The 23058-nt window shown below is 39.4% G+C and overlaps 3 protein-coding genes across 3 annotated transcripts; all 3 read right to left on the bottom strand.

The window, feature by feature from the left end:
• Window positions 1-141: 141 nt before the first annotated feature.
• On the bottom strand, window positions 142-9508 carry LOC134653211 (uncharacterized). Its single transcript, XM_063508537.1, has 6 exons — window positions 9402-9508; window positions 6795-6870; window positions 3824-3969; window positions 2670-2772; window positions 1426-1558; window positions 142-264 (listed from the first exon to the last, which is right to left on the bottom strand). The coding sequence occupies exons 1-6, from the start codon at window positions 9413-9415 to the stop codon at window positions 152-154; spliced, it is 585 nt and encodes a 194-aa protein (XP_063364607.1). The 5' UTR covers window positions 9416-9508; the 3' UTR covers window positions 142-151.
• Window positions 9509-17191: 7683 nt separating this feature from the next.
• Window positions 17192-19861, bottom strand: LOC134653675 (uncharacterized). Its single transcript, XM_063509068.1, has one exon. The coding sequence runs from the start codon at window positions 19859-19861 to the stop codon at window positions 17192-17194; it is 2670 nt and encodes an 889-aa protein (XP_063365138.1).
• Window positions 19862-20057: 196 nt separating this feature from the next.
• LOC134653315 (uncharacterized) lies at window positions 20058-21734 on the bottom strand. Its single transcript, XM_063508641.1, has 2 exons — window positions 20236-21734; window positions 20058-20158 (listed from the first exon to the last, which is right to left on the bottom strand). The coding sequence occupies exons 1-2, from the start codon at window positions 21434-21436 to the stop codon at window positions 20109-20111; spliced, it is 1251 nt and encodes a 416-aa protein (XP_063364711.1). The 5' UTR covers window positions 21437-21734; the 3' UTR covers window positions 20058-20108.
• Window positions 21735-23058: the final 1324 nt, after the last annotated feature.

The following is a 23058-nucleotide window of genomic DNA, read 5'->3' as shown; positions in this document are numbered from 1 at the left end:
AGTGACCAACCTTAGGTACCTACTACATAATTAGTTTATCCATTTTCTCCATTCCAATTTTAAAGCCAACTTTCAATTTCATTATGTTACGAGTATATATTAACATTGCATTACATAAACATTGAATCATATATGTTATCGGATGTAATGTTTAAGATTTCATGCCAGGCTCTGGGCAGAGCAGTTGGGCGGAGTTGCGGATCTGCTCGAGCCGGAGGATTTCGTATGTGCGCTGGACCATCAGCAGGATCATCGAGTACACACCTGGAACACGAGCAAGATTACTGGCTGAATATCCTGTACAAAGTAGATAGTTAGATAGATAGAATACTCTTTATTGGCACACTTCAGTAAAAAGATACAAAAGAAAAGATGTATTAAATGTAGAGGCAGACAACTGGCGGTCTTATCGCTAAAGAACGATCTCTTCCAGACAACCTTTGGGTAGCAGAAACAGAGAAATAATCGAAAAGGTATAGGTGTTGCAAAAGCATTATAGAGCCTACGTTTACACACACAATCACATTGAATAAACATTACACATCAAAAACGAAAGTAACGAGTTTACTGTTATGGTAGAACAAAGACTGGGAGTGACAGTATTCTGTCCTTTAAGATTATATGTACTTCTTTTAGATTTATTTAAGAGGCAACAGGAGTGATCATTTCTCCATACAAACGTACTCGACTGTCTCCTCCGTGGGTTTTGAAGCTAGAGCAATGATTTTTTCAACACAGATTAATATTGTCAATATCTGTGTTGGACCGTTTTGCTTTTTTTGATATTTTTGTTTTTTAAGGCGCTAGAGCCCTTCATAAACGGCCAAAATGGCCTAATTGACTATGCCGCAATGAGAGGCGTGATATTCAAAACTGATATCAATTAGTCGAAAAATCAAAACCGTCCGACACAGATAATTTCATAATCATTTAGATTTCCAAATTTGGCTACGATTGGTTAAGTTTTGGAGGAGGAAACAGTCGAGTACGAAACCTCGATTTTTAAAATTTTTACGCAGGATATTTCGCCTTGCCCTTATCGCACTAGTTTTAGGAGCCGCTTCCGTTAGCGAGACAGGTAAATCTCAGCTCCTGTTTCGTCTTAACCGTCTCCTAGCGAACTAGTGGGAAGTAGGTCCCGGGTTTCTGGTAAGGGCATGTATTTGTGTTTTCTTCACGAACATTTGTCCCTGAGTTATGGATGTTATTGACGAAGCTATCCTTTTCAGCTTCGGTAAAAATGGTTTCGTATTAGCCCGGATGTTCTCCTCTACAGGTCGCATTTCTTAACCGATTCTCGGGAAATTTTGTGAGCAGGTTAGATAGAAAAAGTTACCACCACACCATAGACCAGGTAATCCTTCACGAAACCTAGGTGTCTCTGTAAAGAGGTCCTAAGTCCTAAGTGTGAACGTATATACTTACCGCAAGCAATGAGGATGACAGAACCCACAATGATTTCATTCATGAGCCAGGAGTACAGGACAGCTCCGGCCATCAGGAGGATGGTCACCACCACGCCGTACACCAGGTAGGCCTTCACGAAACCTGGGTGCCTCTGTAAGTGACATTTAGATTGTTAAAAAGTTGATAAACTAAATACCGTAAAATGGAGTGAGTAGGGTTCGCGGGGAGAGTTGGGTTATGAATGGGGAGAGAAGGGATAAAAGGGGGGTGAGATGGGATTTTAATCCTACTTTACTTTAAGGCTACTAAAAATAATGTATTCCAATTTAAAATGGAGCTATAGTAATACTTATTAAAAATAAATTGATCCAACAATCTTCCAAAATCACCTTTGTATGAAATTCCATCTCACCCCAATTACGAGGGACTACAGGGTTGTACTGTTTATCGTCAAAGTTATGAAATGCAAATACCCAAAATAAAATAAAAACTAAAATACAAACGTCCGGAACACTATATTATATACAACATTCAGTTTGCATATGTAAAAATAAAATGTTATCGAAGTTTGAATGTTAGTTTTGCCCCTACTCACCCCATTTTACGGTACTGTATGGTTTTGTATTAAGTAAGCAAAAACGTCTGCAAACGATACTCCAATGGTTAGAAATTAAAGGAAAAGTGGTAAAACTCACTGTCGTTGCTTAATACAAAGTCAATTTAATATGGGGTAGCGCGTTGTGAGGCGCCCCCCTCCCCCCATAAAGCGCATATGACGGATATGGTAGAAATATTAATGTCCAGTCGCCATCAGATATATCGGAGCGGCCAAGGTGATCGCAAATATCTGAACAAGCACTCTAACGCCTTAAGAATAGACTGATGCGTGTTCAGATATTTACGAGCGCTTTGGCTGCTTTAATATATCTGATGGCGACTGTACTATATCCGTCATTATACTCTTCATCATAAACTCTGTGGACTATCTTTCCATTCCGGTAATATTCGTCGGACAAAAAACAGTTAAAACCCTCAAATATTCGCTCATTTGCTATGACGATGTCTATCAATGTAAGGCCTGAGTGGACGCTCGGAGCGGAGCGTTCAGCGGGGTCGCAGCGTGGCGTCGGGCTCACAAGTAATTTGAGCAGCGTGCACTAAGGCCGCTCCTATACGCTTGCATTTGTTTGACATGCACGCCGCACGCCCCGCCCCGCTGCACGCCCAACTCGAGCGTCCACTCAGGCCTTAAAAGTGCTTACCTTGTTAGTCCCATAGCACAGGAACACAGAGAAGATAAAGGTGACCACACTGCAAACGAAGCAGAACACCATGGCCGCCATCGCCGCTGTGTAGTCCACCAGCCTTGCAACATTCAACATTCAAAAATGTATAAATTTACTCTGCATGTACGCTTGGAGGGCTCTTTAACAAGTAAATAAAGCATTTATCTGCCCTCCGGCCGGGAAGCGTCAACTTTCGGCCCGCTGCGCTGAATGAAGTTGCCGCTTTCCGGCTCCGTCGTGCAGAAAATTACTAAACATACCTCGGCCAGTAAATAGGCCTTAGATCACATGTTTCACTTCGGCTGCGGCTTCGCTTTGGCCGACAATTACTTGTGATTGTGACTTAACAACTTAACTGCTCCAAGTATGTAATATAGTATATACTATACAGTGACATATAGGTATAGTGGGGGTCCCGATGTTTCCTATAAAGTTTTAAGTCATCATGCATGTATTGTTTGTCACATTATCATTAGTCATAAAACGGAAATACTTAATATTTCAGGATTTTCGTTAAGTTATCCTATAGATAAAGGGTTAGGTTAGGTTTGTTTTATGGCATTTCCCCTCGTAAAAAAAAAGAAAAAAAAAAGGATTTGTTTTATGGCAATCCTGAAAAGTGACGCGTTTCTGAACCAAATTAATTATGACTAACGAAAATGCGGGCATACAATATGATTATGATATTGGGCATTATGATTTTAAACTATTTGGGGAACAATAGAGACCCCATATAGTGTCATGTATACATGTACATAGGCAGTTAGAAAAGCGCTGGTGGCCTAGCGGTAAGAGCGTGCGACTTGCAATCTGGAGGTCGCGGGTTCGAACCCCGGCTCGTACCAATGAGTTTTTCGGAACTTATGTACGAAATATCATTTGATATTTACCAGTCGCTTTTCGGTGAAGGAAAACATCGTGAGGAAACCGGACTAATCCCAATACGGGCCTAGTTTATCCTCTGGGTCGGAAGGTCAGATGGCAGTCGCTTTCGTAAAAACTAGTGTCCACGCCAATTACTGGGATTAGTTGCCAAGCGGACCCCAGGCTCCCAAGAGCCGTGGCAAAATGCAGCGACAACGCGAGGAAGATGATGAGGCAGTTAGAAAAGTTTATCAAGTGTTTGTCACCTTTGGTTATACACCCGGTCTCCCATTTCCATGTGCATGGTCTCGGGGTCGCCCTCCCAGAACTGTTCCAGCGTCTCGTCTCCAGTGACGGCCGAGAACCAGGACTTGGCGGTGGCGAAGACCAGAGTCCCGAAGCCGGATATAACCTGGACAATGTTGAAGCGTTACTAGAAACTGCCAACTGGACTCTCAAGGGCGGTCCAACGGAAGCGGCGAGCTGAACAGAAGGTTATATATTGTAACTAAATTATGTCATATTAATTCACATTTATAGACGGGTCTATCGCGCAATTAGCCCGACCACGACCAGTGAAACCTGTGTCGAAACGTCGGTAAATAAAGGTAACCCGCGATAGACCCGTCTATAAATGTGAGTTAATATGTGTTCTAAACGCGAAAATTTTAAATATTTAATTAATGTCAATTCCTTTTCCCTAAGCTATTGGCGATAAGATAAAGATAAAAAATAGTTTATTCAAGTAGGCATATTACAATGCGCTTATGAACGTCGAATAAAGCTACACCGGCTCCAACCCTACACCTCTGACTCGAGATGATTGGAGGAGGGTATCCCATTATGGGACCGGCAACAAACTCGGCGGGACACATCTTTTCAAAAGTTTTGCTGTAAATACATGATTTTGTTTGTTTGGTTGTGTGCGTGACTTCAACTCTAGTGCCGATGATACCTATACGTGACCTATTCTATACAGTGTTATGGAATTTGAGTCATAGTATTTAAAACGACGCCCTATTAGACCTGGCCCCTATTTCACCACGGCGACAGGTGCAACAATTCGACAAATTTGACTGTGGCTGACGTCACAGGCATCCATGGGCTACGGTTACCGCTTACCGTCGGGCGGGCCGTATTCCTGTTTGCCACCATCATTGTATTATTTAAAAAAACTTTATTATATCCGCCAAAAACAGGTATTTCTCTTTCGAAGTTTATGATGATGATGATGACAATTGTCACACGATTTAATATAACTTTCGGTAATTCTTGACAGAATATGAGTTCTGTGTCGGAATTTCGTGACAATTGTCTTGTTTCTTGTGACAATTGTCATTAGCTTCGCAAAATACCTAAGTACTTAATTATTGGATATAATGGAGTTTTTTTTAATTAATAGGTATGCTGGTGGTAAACAAGCACACCGCCCGTCCGATGGTAAGCGGTTACCGTAGTCTATGGAGGCCTGTGACGTCAGTAACAGTGATGTCGACAATTGTCGCACCTGTCACCGTGGTTACTTTAATCCATACTAATATTATTACACAATATTTATTGAACACTATGGAATTGGATACTAAGTCCAGTACCAACAATCAAAATAAGGAAAAAGATAATAAGCTAATTAACCCATTTAAATGACCAATTAAGGTCAAGTGGGATAAATGCGTCACTTGAGGTAAATGCGTACCTATTTTAAAGATATTTTCTAAATTATTGCTATTGGGCGTTTTTTTTGTTGTCCCTTACACTTTTTTTTTTCAAATTTGGGATTTTTTTATGTTATTTCTACTCAGAATCATGAGCTATTTCTATCCTAATAGGAGAAAAAAAGTGTCCTAAGATTTTTATTTCCATTATATGTCACCATTTTTCATAGACTTTGTATGGCGGTCGCGGAATGGAAAGATCGAAAAATGTATGGAAATTCTGGGACACTTTTTTTCTCCTATTAGGATAGAAAGAGCTCGTGATTCTGAGTAGAAATAACATAAAAAATCCCAAATTTGAAAAAAAAAGTGTAGGGGACAACAAAAAATAAAAACGCCCTATTGAAACTCTCTATGTTCGAAGTATGGGCACCGAGCTTTAAATGTAGACGGCTATAATAGTTAATATAAAGTGTTCCGTTTAATATATATCTTTAAAAGACACATTTATTTATCTCAAATGACGCATTTAACTCGGTCACAGAATAAATAATAGCACTACGTACAGAAGACTCACTCTCTAACAAAACGCGTCTGTTACGATCAGCACAGATATGGCCGCTAGGTGGCGACAGCGCCACGCGCGGCTTATGGCTTTCCCCAAAATTGGGGCCGAACGGATGTACTTTTAGCTACCTGTAGCAAAGCGACGAAATCGCGGAGTGAGACACGCCTGACTCGGTTGACCTTACTAAAATAATATATGATTTTCCTCGTTCAATTTTTTTTGTCACTCGTTGGTATTGACATAGTTAAGTCATTATGATAGGGAAAAGCCCTTAAAATAGGTCATGTACCCTAAGCACGATAGGACGACAGTTCTTACAACGAATATATAACAGAGATGTAAGTATTAGGGTTAATAATACATTAGAAGATGCAAAAGGTTAGGTAAATGGTAGTCCTTTTAACGTCCATCTGACCTATATCTTGTTTTAATTTAACTGGTTTTGTAACTATGATGACGTGAATAAATGCATGTTCTTTTCTTTCTTTTCTAAATTAAAATATCATTTATTGTCAGGCAACTGGCTCATAGATACATACATTACAAACTTACATACATGTAATAATAAAATACTTACAAGCTAAAAATTATTTCGGCGACACGGTGGTTTTCTGTTGTGTCGCATGTTCCGGTGCAGGATTTGGCAGATTCCCACGGAACCGCCGAAACACCACACGGTCCACACCGTTCGGATAAGTCCCGAGAGGGTAGTAGTAATAATACTAGTACAAGGCTGTACTGGTATTGTACTAGGTACACTCAGCATCAAAATATATAGACGGCCAAAGTGGCCAAATATATCTATCTGAACATTCTGAACCAACCCTTATTTCGATGGTAACAAAGGTGTGTTACGATATATTTGGCCACTTTGGCCTTCACTATCTACATATTAGATGCTGACCATACCATAAGATTTCCAAGGCTCTCCAGGCGTTAAATTTGGCTAGATGAAATAGATTAGTCTAATATATAATATGGGCCCTAGTTTATTAAAATATGTAAAAATGTACTTACAGAGCTAAATACTGCAAAAATGAATGTGGCCGTTTCCACGGGGATACATCCGCACCTCGCGTGTCTCATCATGGCGCTGTAAAATAAATGTGATTTTATCTATGAAAAGGGCCCTTATTGTCGATGGCGCTTACGCCATTATTAACAATGCTCCGATATAAATACGTAAGCGTAAGCGCCATCGAAAATAAGGTCCCTTTTCATAGATAATGCCCCAAATTTTATCAAAAATAATTAATTTTATACATACATAATTTAAATAATTATTTACCTATAGATTTAGATTTAGATTTATTTATTTCATAATTACATTATAAATTATTCTAAGCTAATCTATACGAATTTATATTATGATCGTCAACTATTTATTATACAGTGTGGAAAGATAAGTCGGGCCCTGGAGGGAAACTACCTTAAATCCTTAAGCTGGCTCATTTTACTTAAAGGAGACATTCCTTTATTTTTAAAAAGAAACAAAACTGTCAATACAGATAAAAATCATCATCAAATATCAATAGCAAAATAAATTCATCACAAAGTCAAATAAATATTGGGAAATAAATATACAATGTCAAATGATAGTATTATTACGGAAAAGATGTCAATATGGCTACTTAAATTAAAACATAAAGTAGGACTGTCACGGACTTTAATCGTGAGCCATTTAAGGGGCCCACTGATGTTAAGTCCGCCGGATGATATCGGCCTGTCAGTTAGGAGTACAAAAGGTTAACAGTTCCGAACAACTGACAGGCTGATATCGTCCGGCGGACTGATAATCAGTGGGCCCCTTTAGGGTTTACTTTATATTGGACATATCATACTGTTAGTATTGACAACCATATATATTTACCTAAGTAATTTAATCAAAGGACATGTCTAATTTTATTCTATTTCAGAATGTCGTTTTAAAATGAGAGCGTACCGTAAAATGGGGTGAGTAGGTTTCGCGGGGAGAGGTGGGTTATGAATGGGGAGAGAAGGTTTGGAGGGGGGTGAGAAGGGATTTTAAGGCTACTGCTACAAAAATAATGTATTCCAATTTAAAATGGAGCTATAGTAATACGCATAATAAAAAAAATCGATCCAAAAATCTTCCAAAATCACCTTTGTATGAAAAGCCCTCTCACCCCAAATACGAGGCACTACGGGGTGAGGTGGGTTTTCCTCTTTATCGTCAAAGTTATGAAATGGAACTACCCAGAATAAAATAAAAACTAAAATACAAATGTCCGGAACACTTATTATATACACCATTCAGTTTTCATATGTAAAAATAAAATGTTATCGAGGTTTGAATTTCAGTTTTGACCCTACTCACCCCATTTTACGGTAACATCGATTGTATGGCTGACTGTTAATCACAAACAATGTTTTGTCAAGTTTTTATCTTATTTACACTCCTCACAAAGTAGGTAAATGCATAATTAAATCTATGATAACAAACATAGGTATAAATGGTATAATACCTACCTATTACCTATACTCAAATGTACTTTAAACAATTCGTATCGTATATGATAACACAGGTGATCTTTTGATATATTTTTTGTTTTATTTTTTGTTAAAAGTGTAATATTGATAGTTAATTATGCAGTAAACTAATGTGGAAGTGTGCAGATAATGAAGAATTAATCTTGAAACGTGTTTAACCATTCTGAAGTCAATGCCCGGCAGTCCACGTGGCTGTTTGTAAAGTACTATAAGACCTTATTACCATCTTAAATTATCAGCGTGCTCTTAAGAGCACACTTTTGAGGCTCACCATACCGTAGAGGCCGATTTTAGATTTATTTTAATTCAATTTTGCTTTAAGAGATGCCACGAATATTCGGCAACTATTCGGCCTATTCGGAGTATTCGGCCACTTTGCCAAATTCGGCCGAAACCATTATTCGTGGCATCTACGAGTATACTAATGACCTCCTATCAAATTTAAATAACTGAAATGAAACAGAGTTGCTTTTGTTTCGTTTGTTTTTAAATTAAAACCAATTCCATTTTATTTTCTAACACCATTAACCCAAATTTAACTGCCAATTATTCTTGTATGGTGGATCGCTAAAGGATACCTACTTGGTTAATTCATTATTACTTAATTCAATTAAAACGTCAATTTCAAGCCATAAACGATTTATAAATAAAAACTTCGCAATAAAATTGCCACACAACACTTCTAAGATTTTTCCTATTACGATTTTCTAGAAACTACTCTTTTCGGTATTGCGTTGTTCCGATATTGTGTAAGTATTTTCAATGAAGAATAGACAGACACAGGAAAACTAAAATTGGAACCATATTCTGTGTCAGTATGACTATGTAACAGCTTAAAAGAAAAGCAAATTACAATTGCGTAAATGTCCTTCAAAATTAAAATTCTAAACGTCTTCATTAAGCAGGTATGCATTCTATTGTACCTAATACCCTACTATGTATTTTAAATTTCAGACTGCGCCTAACTATGACGATGCATTCAAATACGCTGCGTTGACTTTTATTAATTTTAAATCGCTCCAGGGAGATGGTTTAAAATAATCAAACGGGTAATTATAGTCTAAAATATATAGGTACACGGTCACTAAATCTTTAAAAGTAAAGATCACTTACCTTTTATCCAACATTCTCGTTTTAATAATAGCACTAAACGTGAATCACAATTGTAGATTTTACATTAAATGTTGTATTTTGCGTCTGCACTAAACAGCAACAGCGCAAGGCAGGCGAATGAAAATGTACGTAATACTTAGCCACCAAAGCAAGGTAACACCGCCTGATGAGGGCGCCACTGAAATTCTTATACCAAAATGAACTCTATTCCTTCGTCTTAACTTAGTTCTTTATTTTTCCGCAGTTTGTCATGTCTGTCTCGTAATATGGACGCCACGAACAGATGTTTTGTATTATTGTGTAGACGCGTTTTTGCATCATGGCGTCGCGGGCCGAAGTTTGCCGAACCGAATATATTCGGGTTTACATCGGCGTGACATCGGCCTTGTTCGGTTCGGACTCAATCAATATAGCCAAGCCTGGGTATGTCTGCGGCTGTTTTAATGGAGTTTGAAGCTTACTACAGCAAAATAAGGTCTATTATCATTTGTTAGAACATGTTGTTTACATTTGCAGCGTGAAACTGTTTATGGGTAAAAAAACTAACACCTATGCTGCCTGTTGTATGTAGTAGAGAGTACAGATAGGCTTTTCATATTATACTTTTGTAATATGACGTCAGAGATCTTTTTATTTTTAGTAAGATGTTAGTATGTAAGTGGTTTCTCTGTCTCTCTCTCCGTAGCATTATTATTGCCATTGTGGGGTCTGCTTTTCTAGTCCTTTCTCTCCACTTTGCGCTTTTGCTATGGTATTTGTCCATCTCATCTTCGGTCTTTCTCTTCCTCTGGACCTTCCTTTCTGTGAGCCATAGGTATGTGTAGTTTTGTAACCTTGTGTAAATAAAATTATTTAATTATAATATGTATTTGACAAAAATGTGCGTAAACGTTTATTGTAAGCAATAAAAATTAAAAAGGATAATAGGATGTCTAAATTTATCCCAAAGTGTCCTTTATTTTCCCATTTGATGTCCGTATTTTCCCCCACGTTATTGTGTGATTACGGACGCAATTAAGGCATTTTGTTTTTTTTGCACATATCTAATACTCGTATTTGTTGATTAGGTAGTAACAGATAAATAATAACGTTGAATTTTAGAGGAATGTTCAAAGTTTAGTTATTTATTATTTATTTATTTAAACTTTATTGCACAAAATACAAATAAAATGTACAAATGGCGGACTTAATGCCTAAAGGCATTCTCTACCAGTCAACCATAGGGCTAAACAGAGATGTAATAAAAATGGTGCGAGAAGAAAAGTAAGAGAATTTAATTAGGTTATAAATAAAACGAGACTGATTACGGCTTACAATTTGGCTTTTATTTGAGTTTTTCCTTCGTGTACCTACGCAATAACGCCATCCTCCCATACAACACAGTAAAGTATTTAAGTATAACAAACAATACTTAAAACTAGAACACATCGAAGTGATACCTATATGACGCAGACCCGGACGAAACAAGTTGCGTCACAAGCTGCATATTATAGGACCCTTTAGTGTACTCGTAAGAGGGTAATAGTACCATGTTGTGGCCAAAATTGAAACAAATAAGTAGGTAAATAACTTATTTAACTTACGTAAAAAGCTGTATAATAGGACCCTTAAGTGTACATGTTAAGAGCGTTTATTTTGGGGCCCAAATTGAAATAAATAGTGGACATTGACACTTCATAAGTTTCTACTAATAAGTAAGGGCTCCTGTGCTGCCCCCTAAAGTCTGCGTTTGGTTCCTTGTTCGAAGGAGGAGCTGCCATTTTGTAGCCTAAATAGAAATTAATAACTTTATATTGAGTCGTCGCGGGAGTCCGCTGACTGCGGGTGGCGCAAGACCGGTAAATTTGGTACTCTTTGCGGGAGGCCTATGCCCAGCAATGGTCGGCCTCTGGCTGATATTGATGATGATGAATCAGTCGTCACGCATCATAAACAGGGCTCTTGCTATCCCATACAGTTTACCCTTAGCCCCATCCAGTGATAGGATACACAACAAAAAATACATAGAAGACTCAAGCGACGACAAAGTCGTGGTAAAATAAAGTTCGCGGGATATTTTCATACTATTTGACAGCTGTCAACGATCATGACCGTCCTTGGTTACGAATGTTTCATGAAGTTTTCGAGATGAGGCGAAAGATGGCGCTGCTCGGCGCAGAATAGCTGGTGTGTCTGCTGAACCATGCGGAGTACTACCGCGTACATGCCTGAAATATACAATTGTTTTATTTAATCGCTAGCGACCCGCCCCAGCTTGGCACGAGTTGACAAATTATACACAAACCTTCCTCAAGAATCACTCTATTGATAGGTGAAAACCGCATGAATCCGTTCAGTAGTTTTTGAGTTTATCGCGAACATACAAACACACAAACATCAGACAGACGCGGCGGGGGACTTTGTGATTAACAAAAACTGGCATCGCTACGTTAATGCCCGGCTTCGAAATCGAAGGATCATGAGTATTTCAGAACGAACTCAGGAAGTTTCATTTAATATTTACAGTATTTTATTTCATTTAATATTAGTCAAATTTACTACGGGACTAATTCCAAAATGGAGTTTAAGGAAAGATAAAGGACTTACAAAACACGATGCCCATGACCGTGATGCCGTGAGTAATGTGGTCGGTAAGCCAGGCGTAGAGGTAGAAGATGGTCACCATCATGAGGGTGGTCATCACAACGCCGTACGCCAGGTACGCCTTCAGGTACGCTGGGCTTCGCTGCAAGCATTGAATAGGTATTTGTTTAAAATACCAAAACACAGAAAAGACACACGTCATACAAGTAAAATAAAATAAAATACATTTGCGAGATGACTCCAGCAGCCGAATAAGGATCTGAAGGAGGCGTCTGACACTTCAGTTTTGGAAAGCATCACGGATCACCGATCACCCTTCATTGAAAACGAAGTATCGGAAGCCTAATAGACACGGACTAATAGGACCGTTATAGCTAGAGTTAACACTTATTGTTGCGGCTTATAGAAAACGACATTAGTGACAGTAATTCAATTTATCAAGGAAATTGACAATGATATCGTTCGCATCAACGCTGCATCGATATCATCACGATATTAATGTTGCTGCAGTTGCCATCCGAATGTCTATATATTCTATTCCATACCATTCCATTCCATTCCATTGCATTCCATTCCATTCCATTGCATTCCATTCCATTCCATTCCACTGCATTCCATTCCATTCCATTGCAAATAAAATGTTTAACCAACCAACCTTATGTATTCCATAGCACAGAAGCAGCGAGAAGATGATCGAGCCGATGCAGAAGGCGTAGAGAATGAGGCCGTAGCGGGTCAGAGGCAGGGATTCGTAGTCCAGGGAGGCGTTGGCTATGTCCGGGGAAAGGCTGTCAAATCCTACATAAATAAATAAATATTATAGGACAACTTTTACACAGATCAACCCTCAAACTAAGCAAAGCTTGATGATGATGATGATGCATTCCTGTTATCCCTCATTAGAGACATATGGCTCGCAGAAGAATCTTCTATTTGTCGCGATCTTGAGCGGCAACTTCCAGCTCTTAAGCAAAGCTTAGTGCTATGAATACTAGGCGACGATACACTTACACATACATATGTAAAATTCGGAAGCGCTGGTGGCTTAGCGGTAAGAGCGTGCCCCTTGAATCCGGAGGTCGCGGGTTTAAACCCCACATCGTATCATACCAATGAGTTTTTCGAAACTTATGTACGAATTATATTTGATATTTACCAGCTTTTCGGTGAAGGAAAACATCGTGAGGAAACCTGACTAATCCCAATAAGGCCTAGTTTACCCTTTGGGTAGAAAGGTCAGATGGCAGTCGCTTTCGTAAAAGCTAGTGCCTTCGCCAATTCTTGGGATTAGTTGCCACGCGGACCCCTAAGCTCCCATTGTAAGATTAGATTACCTATACACACCTTTGCCGTCACTACTTGCTTCAGAACCCCTAGTGTAAATGTCATTCGACAGCTTGATGAAGGTTAGCGTTTTCTATTTTTGTATAGGATTTAGAACGGCGCGCCAAGTTGGACGTTATGGAAACTCAAAATCGCATACAAAATGAAACATCACGCTATCGAATGAAATTTACACTAGGGGTACAGAACTTGAATTACCTTCTTGGAACATGGAGTCAGATATTTCTCTTGGGGGATCTTCGATTATGTCCCTAGGCTCCAACAATATGCGCGCTAGCGTCAGGGTCACTATGCCGAATATTGACAGCACCTAAAAATTAACTATGACCTTTTGATTTTGACAAAGATTTAGGATTGACATCTGTCTCCTGGCGACTAGTAGACAAGTATAGTTTCTGGGGCCAAAGAGAATTAAGTAGAAGTCTTAAATAGTTGCGTTGCGAATCTTTGAAAATTATCGAATGTGAATTTGTTATCTCATGTATGGAGTGACGATAATTTTACATAATAATGCAAAAAATTAATGAAAATTATTTTTTTCTATAGTAAAGTACAACAATGCATCGATTTCAACCGTTTATTGTTTCGAACGAGGCTCGTAACGCCACGTACCGATATTTTCACGAGTTAATTTTGCAAGACAAGGGGAGGACGGTCTATGGTTTTCTCTTGTCTTACCATTGAAAAATGGGCTCGTAAGATACTTGACGAAGAAAAGTTTCTTGATTATCTTTATATTGAAGAGGAGTTTTTTAGTTACTTTCTTTACTAAGTACTTTAATTGAGTACTTACACAGTTGATGACTCCATGGAAGAAACAAACCGCCTCTATTGGAATGCAACCCATGGATTTTGGTTGATGCAGCGTGTTGCTGTAAATAACAAAATACCGAATATACTTCACAATGAGTCCTACTTGACTGGCAGAAAGTGACAGTCAAATAGGAATTTCGTTGAATTCACATCCACATCTCATGTCCACTTTCTACAATCCCAATGGTTGATTGGTAGATATGTCTTAAGGTGTTAAGTCCGTCAATTGTACTCTTTTTGTGTCAAATTATGCATTAAAGTTTTTTTTAATGTATAAATTACTTAGTTTGTTGTTAGATATACATTAAGAAAATGCTGAGTATTAAAATTTTTAAAATGACTTATCATATAATTTAAAAATTTGCTTAAATTGACAATCAATTATTGTCAAATTCACTTAAAAACAAAGGATATTTACCTTTTTTGCACCATTTTTTGCAATAAGTAGGCACTTAATTAAAAGAATACTTCAAATTAGGTAAACTATAATTTAATTAAAGACAATTTTCAGCACGGATAAATGTTTACTACTAGGTAGGTGTCTATAATAAAGTAAGAAATCAAATAAGAATAAAAATGATTTTCTTAAGTGTTAACGTACCTACAATAACGTTTTGAATGAACTATCTAATATGTATCAGCGTATGAATGTTGTTCTGAAGAAACATGACGTGCTGGTTAGGTAATAAATTACTTCATTATTTAACAAACAGGTATTGTTTTATGCTATCAAATTATTCATATAGTATACAAACAATTGTATCGATTGTCTACCTATTACATTATAGTTCCTTAGTTCTTCCTACAGAACTCCTAGTGTAAATTTCATTCGATAGCGAGAGTTCACGTTTGCTTTGTCTATTTTTGTATGGGATTTTGAACAGCGCGTCAAGCGGGACGTTTTGGAAACTCAAAATCCCATATAAAATGACACTTATCGCAAACGCGTAGGTACGTCACGTAACGCAATCGAACGAAATTTACACTAGGGGTGTAGCGGAGTTTTACCTTTAGGGGGATGTAATGATGACCTCGCTACATGGATCTCTAAATATATTAAGCACAGTATAAAATAGCTACTGCAATGACCATGAATCAACACTCGATGGGCGCACAATTCCATCTCCTCTCAATCTCATATCTCTTGTTATGAATGTAACCTCAACTCTCTCAGGGAAAATTAGAAGGGCCCCAAGTCCCGTGGCTTATATCGGTGGATGCACGGCACAACTGAATCTCCACAACACAGGAGAACTCATCGTGCATCCCGCATCTTATATACTCATGATATACTCTCATAATCTCATATATCTCTCAACTCATAATATGCGATGAGTCCCGAGGCGGGAACCATTTGGTCCCCGACGAGCCTCCACAACAACCCCTACAGCTCATCCATCAGCCTCCATAATGAAACCTCCAGTGACTCAAACCGATAAACTCTAGCCACCTCACTTGTTACATTCAAACTCGAGCTACACATAAAGAATATCAGACAATTCTTCAACTCAGCTCTATCTCAAGGTCGTCGCTAATTCAAGGTCACTGCAATATCCATATATATCAAAATATAGATTTGTTTAGCTTACCAAGAATCTCCTGTACGTGATGCACGCGCCACGGCGTCACACCACCTCTTACGTACCAGAAATTCAGACGACCTCTCTCAACTTGTCTCAACTCGGTTCCCGCCATCTTCTCGGCTGTCACCCATGACACTAGCCGACCTCGATCGCCAGTGTTACCAGTGAAAGTACGCTAAGAGTGACAGATAGGATACATACCACAATAACAGACTTCGCGATCTCCGCGACACTCGCGAACGGCAAAAGGGTTACATCAGTAGCGTCATTAGCTGACGCGTCCATTCGGCTATTCGTTCTCTAGCCCAAATGGCCGCATTCCTCCTTACTCTTGTCGCTTCCTCTGGCCGTTCTTCCATAACACTTGGCTCTCTCACCTCTGCCTCATGTGTATCAGCAACGGGAGCTTGCTCAGTTTGCGTAGGACTACTTTCGGAATCTAACACAGAAACTTCTTTCTCGGTTGCCGACTCGGTAGGGATTGTTAGCTCATTAATTTCTATCTCGGGCTCGGGTAACACTATCGTTTCTGATGCTTTTATGGGTTCTATAATTTCAACCATCTCACGGTGTTCAGTTGGTGTCTCTGCCTTCTCGTTGTCTTGTGATGGTAATCGTGCATAATCCGTTGGGCCGTACGTATCAGACTCTAAAGGATACAGATGGGCTATGGATCTCGTAAACTCTGCATTCCCAACTACCACTTTGGCTGCTCGGCACTCACCATCACGGCTTCGGATTAAACTTGAGATTTTACCAACCTTCCAATTGATTCTATTTTTGGAATCATTCTTAATCTGTACAATGTCAGCGACTTCTGGAGACTTCTTTGATATCACTCGCGGTTGTTTATGAGAGTGGCTGAATCTGTCCCGCAGACTCGGTAGGTATTGATTGGTGAACATCTCTTTGTATTCGTTAAGAATCCTCTGACCTCTCTTCCAGCCTTCAACCAAGTCAACTTTGGTATTGGTACCTTGTGAGGTCCCCTCGCCAAGTTCCGGGTTTATTTCTAGACACTGACCTAGAGACAGAAAATCAGCTGGTCGCAGGACTCCCTCTGGATCGGAACCCACTGCAGTCAAAGGTCTCGTGTTCAATACAGCCTCAATCTCCTTCACTACTGTATGCATTTGACCGTCTGTTAATAAATGCTTGTCAAGTGTTCGCTTTAAGCAGTGCTTTACCAGTGCAACTAATCTTTCGTAAAAGCCGCCTTGCCAGGGTGCAAGCTGCGTGATGAATTTCCACTTGATATGTTTCTCCTGGCAGTATGAATGGATTAGTACCTCACTTGTCAGCTTGAACTGTAGTGCATTGTCCGATATCAATATTCTAGGTGGTCCTCTAGCCGCCACGAAACGCCGTATCGCTAGCAAGCACTCCTCAGCCGTCAAAGCCTTGACCAACTCCAAATGTACAGCACGAACTGCTAAACATGTCATAAGACAAATCCATCGTTTTTCTCTACCAGTATTTGTTTCCACTAATACCGGACCCAGATAGTGGACATCCAGTAAAGGTAAATGGAGAACTATAGTTAACTTTTTCACTGGGTAGTGCAGGTGGTGGTGGCAGTTTATAAGGACCTCCAGAATACTTCTCACACTGCGAACATCTCTTCAGAGCTTTCTGTACTTGGGCACGCCCATGGGGGATCCAATACTTTTCGCGTAATATACTTAGCGTGTGTGGAACCCCAACATGGTAGTTGTCTCTATGCGTCTTCAGAATTATCTGGGTTGTGAAGGGCGATTTCTTCGGAATCAGAATGGGATATCTCTTATCATACGACAAATTAGCATTCGCGAACCTTCCTTTACATCTTAAGATCCCATCTTCGTCTACAAAGAGACCTAAGTTTCGTGACAAACTGGTTACCTTTCCTGAAACTTCTTCTGAAAAGAATTTTTCTTGTAACTTCTTTATCTCAGTCACTGTCTCTTCACACTTCTCTTCGTCTAATGGGTTTTGCATAGAATCCAAACTTTCATGAAGTGCAGTGGCTGCAGGATTATCCTCCATTTCAGAAAAGTTAAGATCACTATCTTGGTCTTCATAGCCTTTAATTGTCATCTCTGGACCATCCACCGTGTCCAGAGCCCTCCCGGCCAAGCACATTTCTTCCTTCTTCTGCTCCTTAGGCCAATCACGTTGGTCTTGTAGAAGGAAATCTGGACCATGGAACCATAGATCCTGTTTCTGATGCCACAATTCTGGTCTGGTAGCTATGTCTGCAGGGTTCTCTTTTGAGTTGACATAGCGCAGCTCTGCACCTAAGATGTCCTTAATTTGCTTGATCTCATTGACTCGTCTCGATACAAATGGTGGAAGTAATCTACTAGATTTGATCCAAGCTATGACAACTTGACTATCCGTCCACAAATATATCTTGCATATATTTAGGTCTATGTGGCTTGTAACATACCTCAGAAGTCTACTTCCTATCAGATACCCTAGCAATTCAAGTCTAGGAATTTTGAGATCACTTTTGTCTTCTGCTGGGGTTACTCTGGATTTTGACATGAGAAACGAAGTTGATACTTGCTTTCCAGTTATGACGCGCAGATAAACAACTGCTGCATATGCATTCATAGATGCGTCAGTGAAGCAATGTAGCTCATACTTCGTACATTCCGACTTTGAACCACTTGCGACATGTCTTGGCAGTTCTACGTTCTTAACAGCTTTTAAATTCTCAATTATGTTCCTCCATGATGTTGACAAGTCTTCAGGCAGAATCTCGTCCCATTTTAACTTCCTAGTACAGATCTCCTGGAACAAGAGTTTTCCTGGTAGCATGAGTGGTGACACAAACCCGCATGGATCGTACAGACGTGCTAGTACTCTCAAGACTCCTTTCTTTGTAATACCTCTGTCTATGATCTCGCTCTCAAAGGTTTCGTTATTCAGTTTGAGCTTTAAGGTGTCATTTTCCAAATTCCATATCAAACCGAGGATCTTCATTTCACTTTCCTGTTTAGCTCTCTTTTGCTCGGGAATCTTGTCTACAAAATCTTTGTCGTTAGACATCCAATCTCGTATGTTCATTCCTAATTCTTTGAATGAGTTTGTAGTTTGAGCATACAAATTGAGAGCCTCTTCTCTTGATTGAACTGATGTTACTAAATTGTCCACATAACATTTATCTGCTATCACTGAAAGAAGACTTTTGTTAGTCCTTGAAAGGTGATATCGAATTGTTGCCGCTAAGAGGAAAGGACTTGATATCACTCCAAAAGGCACTCTGCAGAACCTGTACTGCATGATATTGTCTTCGGTTAGTTCCCTTTCCAGATCTTTGACCCAGAGAAACCTGGTCACATCCCTGTCCTCTTCTTGTAGACCAACCTGAAGAAAAGCCTTTTCAACATCGGCGGTGATAGCAATTTTCCCAATTCTAAATTTCAGTACCAATCCTGTAAGGTCTTCCAGCATGTTCGGACCTCTGTATAAGCACTCATTCAAGCTCTTCTCGTTTTTCAGCTTAGCTGAAGCATCGTAGACCAGCCGGCCTCTTTTTCCCTTCTGTTGAACCATATGAAAAGGTAGGTAGTGAACTGGATGGTCAGCAGGAATGGTAGGATCCACAACTTCTATTATGTTCGCTTCAAGCTGTTCCTCTAAGATTTCCTCATACTCTGTCATGACTTCTTTATTTGACCTCCGTAATACACCCTTTAACCTTCCAAAGGCAAGTCCAAAATTAGTAGGCAATTTAGGTGGATACTCTATCCACGGCCACTTGACCTGGTACCGTCCTTCACTGTATTTGACAGTATTGTTAAAGTGCTGCACGGCTTCTTCCTCACATGTAGTTTTTGGAGAATCACATATCCCGATGCTCTCAAGTGACCATAAAAATTTGACATCTATGGTACGCAGAGGAAGATCTGGTTCTGTAAAAAAGTCTTGATTGATTTCATGACACTGGCAATATGTAGCAACTGATAGAATGTCCCTTTTTCTATTGTTAGTAGCACTTCCTGCGAGGAACCAACCAAAATCAGAATCTACTAGATAAGTATTATTTCCCAAATCAACACTCTTTCTGATAAATGAGAAGTATAAATCATTTCCAATTAACAAATCAATGCCTTCACCAGTAGAAGCATCGTCCGCCCAGATGTCTATCATTGGTGACTCTACCTTAGCTATGGGTAGCTCTGCGGTGATGTATGAAACTATATTCACTCTAATCAATCTTTCAACATTACGTTTACTCACTACAGTTATTGTTGCATATGGGCATAACATTTCTCTGGGCTTTTCTGATCCAAAAGTATAAATCATCAAACAATCTTCTCCATCAGATTTAATTCGTAATAATTGTGCTATTTTGTTTGTAATGTAAGTTCGTTGACTTCCAGAATCAAGTAAAAGTCTAATGCTCAGACTTCTCCCCTCCGCTGTCCTTACTTGGGTTACTGCCGTCTGTAAGAAATTGGATGGTTTATTTAACTGTACATTAACTGAAGTAATGTTTGAAAGTACCATATCACTAGCCTCACCCCTTTGCACCTTCTGTCGACACAGTGCTCTATTATGCATCCTAGAGCAATGTACACATTTTCTCCTTCTTGTGCACTTGGAGGCACGGTGTCCTATTTGGAAGCACGCATAACACCTATCTTTCAACTTCCCAATCCTCTCTTTATATGTGTTAAATTTGGTACAGTCCTCACTATAATGTTCTTCATTGCAAAATATGCACATTCTCTTAGGGCGTTTCTTGCTAGGTTGAGTTGAAATTGCTTCCCTCTTTTGTTGCCATTTCCTTTTCTTTACAGCTCCAATCTGCAGTGTTGCTGTTGAAGCAGGTGTACTCATCTCCGTTGTGTCACTGGACTTTACTGGAATCACAGAACTCTCCATGTTTGTAACAACCGAACTCTCCATGGCTGTTATTACAGCATCCAAAGCCTTCCGGATTGCAGCAAAAGAATCATCGGTTGACATAAGCCACACTTGGTATACTACTCTTGATGGAAATTTATTAAGTGTAATAACTCTAAGGTGACTAGCATCAACTTTCTCCCCAAGAGCCTCTAATACCCTAAGGTGCTTCTCTATATTGTTCAGAGTACGCCTACAATCTTCAGGTGAATCCTTAGCTACAGCTAGATTTTGCAAAGCATCATTGTGAGCATCGATGACCTTCGTAGGTTTACCAAAGCGGCTATTGAGAATGTCTACCGCAATCGGATAATTCATGTTAGTAGTTTCCAGACCCTCGACTGCTTGAAGGGCTGGTCCCTCTAATGACGCTAGCAAGTATGATAGCTTCTCAACGTTGGCAATGTCCTTATTATCAACATTAGCTGCGAATTTATCCCAAAAAGTGTTCCATTTTAGAATGTCACCATTATATTTCCCTAACTCTAACTTAGGTAGACGCGTTCTATGATTGTTTTCCCCTTCATGGCAGTATAGTTTTATTGCGATTTCTAATTCGGTCAGCGTGTCCTCCGCCTTTACTTGCATATCTCGACATTCATTGCAGAAATCTTCTTTTATATCCGTTGCGCCAGACAAATATCTATCTAAATCTGTTGTGAGCGATAACAATCTATTTTTAACGTTTATTCTCACAGCAATTATCCTGTCCCTTGCTACGCCAGTTTCAATGCTGTTAAGGGCCTCTGCGGCTCCCTTTAACGCTTCTGCTAGCCTATCTAGGCGCAATTGTAATGTGGAAAGCAGAAAGTCCATTTTGTACGCAATGCGAGCTACCGATACACTTTATATGCTTCTATATCTTATGAGTATCTTGCATTTTGTTTGATGCTAATCTGCAATGAAAAGCGTTCACTTGAAGTCGAGTTTAAGTACTATAAAAGTTTGTTAATCTTACATGAAATTGCAAGTGCTTTATTACTTCATAATGAAGTCGCCTTAAATCTATTACTTACAAAAGTTTATTTAGCAGTCCACTTCGACACTTTGGCACTCCTTAATTAAGTAATTGCACACTTTTATTAGTTTTTCACTTCTAAAACAAACTTTTCTCACAACACACGAAAGAAAAACGGGTAAGTTCGCAAAAGTAAAAACCATAGACTTAAGTAGACTAAACATTCTTAAACCTCCTCTACACGACCAGACCGATCGATCTATCATACCGAACCGTTCCGTACCAAACATAATAAATAATCCGTGACGTAAATAATGTCCGTAGGGAAAATAAAACAACAAGGAAATGTTTAAATATATCTTTTTTTGTTATAAACTAACGAGGAAACGCAAAATGTCAAATTTAGTAAATAAATCTGACCATGAATATGACCGAACGTAAAAAGTGGCGTGTTTCTGAACGTGTTCAGAAACTAAATTAATGCTGATCTATGGAAAAGAAAAAAGAACAAGGAATCGTCTATCGGCCGGTTCACCGTGTAATAAAATTCTACAATCAATTCGTACTCAGCTCGAGACATGCACATTCTCCTCATGGCTGGGCAATCTCACTGTCCATGTGTACGCACCACAATGGGGCACAACTATCCCATGTGTACGCACCACCATGGGCATACCCAAACCAAAAAAAAAAAGTCAAGTTGACTAAAGAACTATTTCAACATTAAGTACGACAACTCTTTTCTCATTCTAAACACGTGAACCGCAACCGACATATTTTTAAGCATTCTCCACCAAAACATGTAGCGGAGTTTTACCTTTAGGGGGATGTAATGATGACCTCGCTACATGGATCTCTAAATATATTAAGCACAGTATAAAATAGCTACTGCAATGACCATGAATCAACACTCGATGGGCGCACAATTCCATCTCCTCTCAATCTCATATCTCTTGTTATGAATGTAACCTCAACTCTCTCAGGGAAAATTAGAAGGGCCCCAAGTCCCGTGGCTTATATCGGTGGATGCATGGCACAACTGAATCTCCACAACACAGGAGAACTCATCGTGCATCCCGCATCTTATATACTCATGATATACTCTCATAATCTCATATATCTCTCAACTCATAATATGCGATGAGTCCCGAGGCGGGAACCATTTGGTCCCCGACGAGCCTCCACAACAACCCCTACAGCTCATCCATCAGCCTCCATAATGAAACCTCCAGTGACTCAAACCGATAAACTCTAGCCACCTCACTTGTTACATTCAAACTCGAGCTACACATAAAGAATATCAGACAATTCTTCAACTCAGCTCTATCTCAAGGTCGTCGCTAATTCAAGGTCACTGCAATATCCATATATATCAAAATATAGATTTGTTTAGCTTACCAAGAATCTCCTGTACGTGATGCACGCGCCACGGCGTCACACCACCTCTTACGTACCAGAAATTCAGACGACCTCTCTCAAC

The sequence above is a fragment of the Cydia amplana genome, chromosome 13, assembly GCF_948474715.1.
Source record: "Cydia amplana chromosome 13, ilCydAmpl1.1, whole genome shotgun sequence".
Classification (NCBI taxonomy): domain Eukaryota; kingdom Metazoa; phylum Arthropoda; class Insecta; order Lepidoptera; family Tortricidae; genus Cydia; species Cydia amplana.
This window is presented reverse-complemented; position numbering and strand designations above follow the sequence as displayed.

Coding starts and splice junctions, on each gene's coding strand:
- LOC134653211 (XM_063508537.1), bottom strand. Junction 2,773..3,823: donor GACCGGGTGTATAACCAAAG/GTGACAAACACT, acceptor GAATGTTGCAAG/GCTGGTGGACTACACAGCGG. Junction 1,559..2,669: donor TGTGCTATGGGACTAACAAG/GTAAGCACTTTT, acceptor TGTCACTTACAG/AGGCACCCAGGTTTCGTGAA.
- LOC134653675 (XM_063509068.1), bottom strand. CDS start 19,861: ATGATAGACATCTGGGCGGACGATGCTTCTACTGGTGAAGGCATTGAT.
- LOC134653315 (XM_063508641.1), bottom strand. CDS start 21,436: ATGGACTTTCTGCTTTCCACATTACAATTGCGCCTAGATAGGCTAGCA. Junction 20,159..20,235: donor TCGACAGAAGGTGCAAAGGG/GTGAGGCTAGTG, acceptor AATTTCTTACAG/ACGGCAGTAACCCAAGTAAG.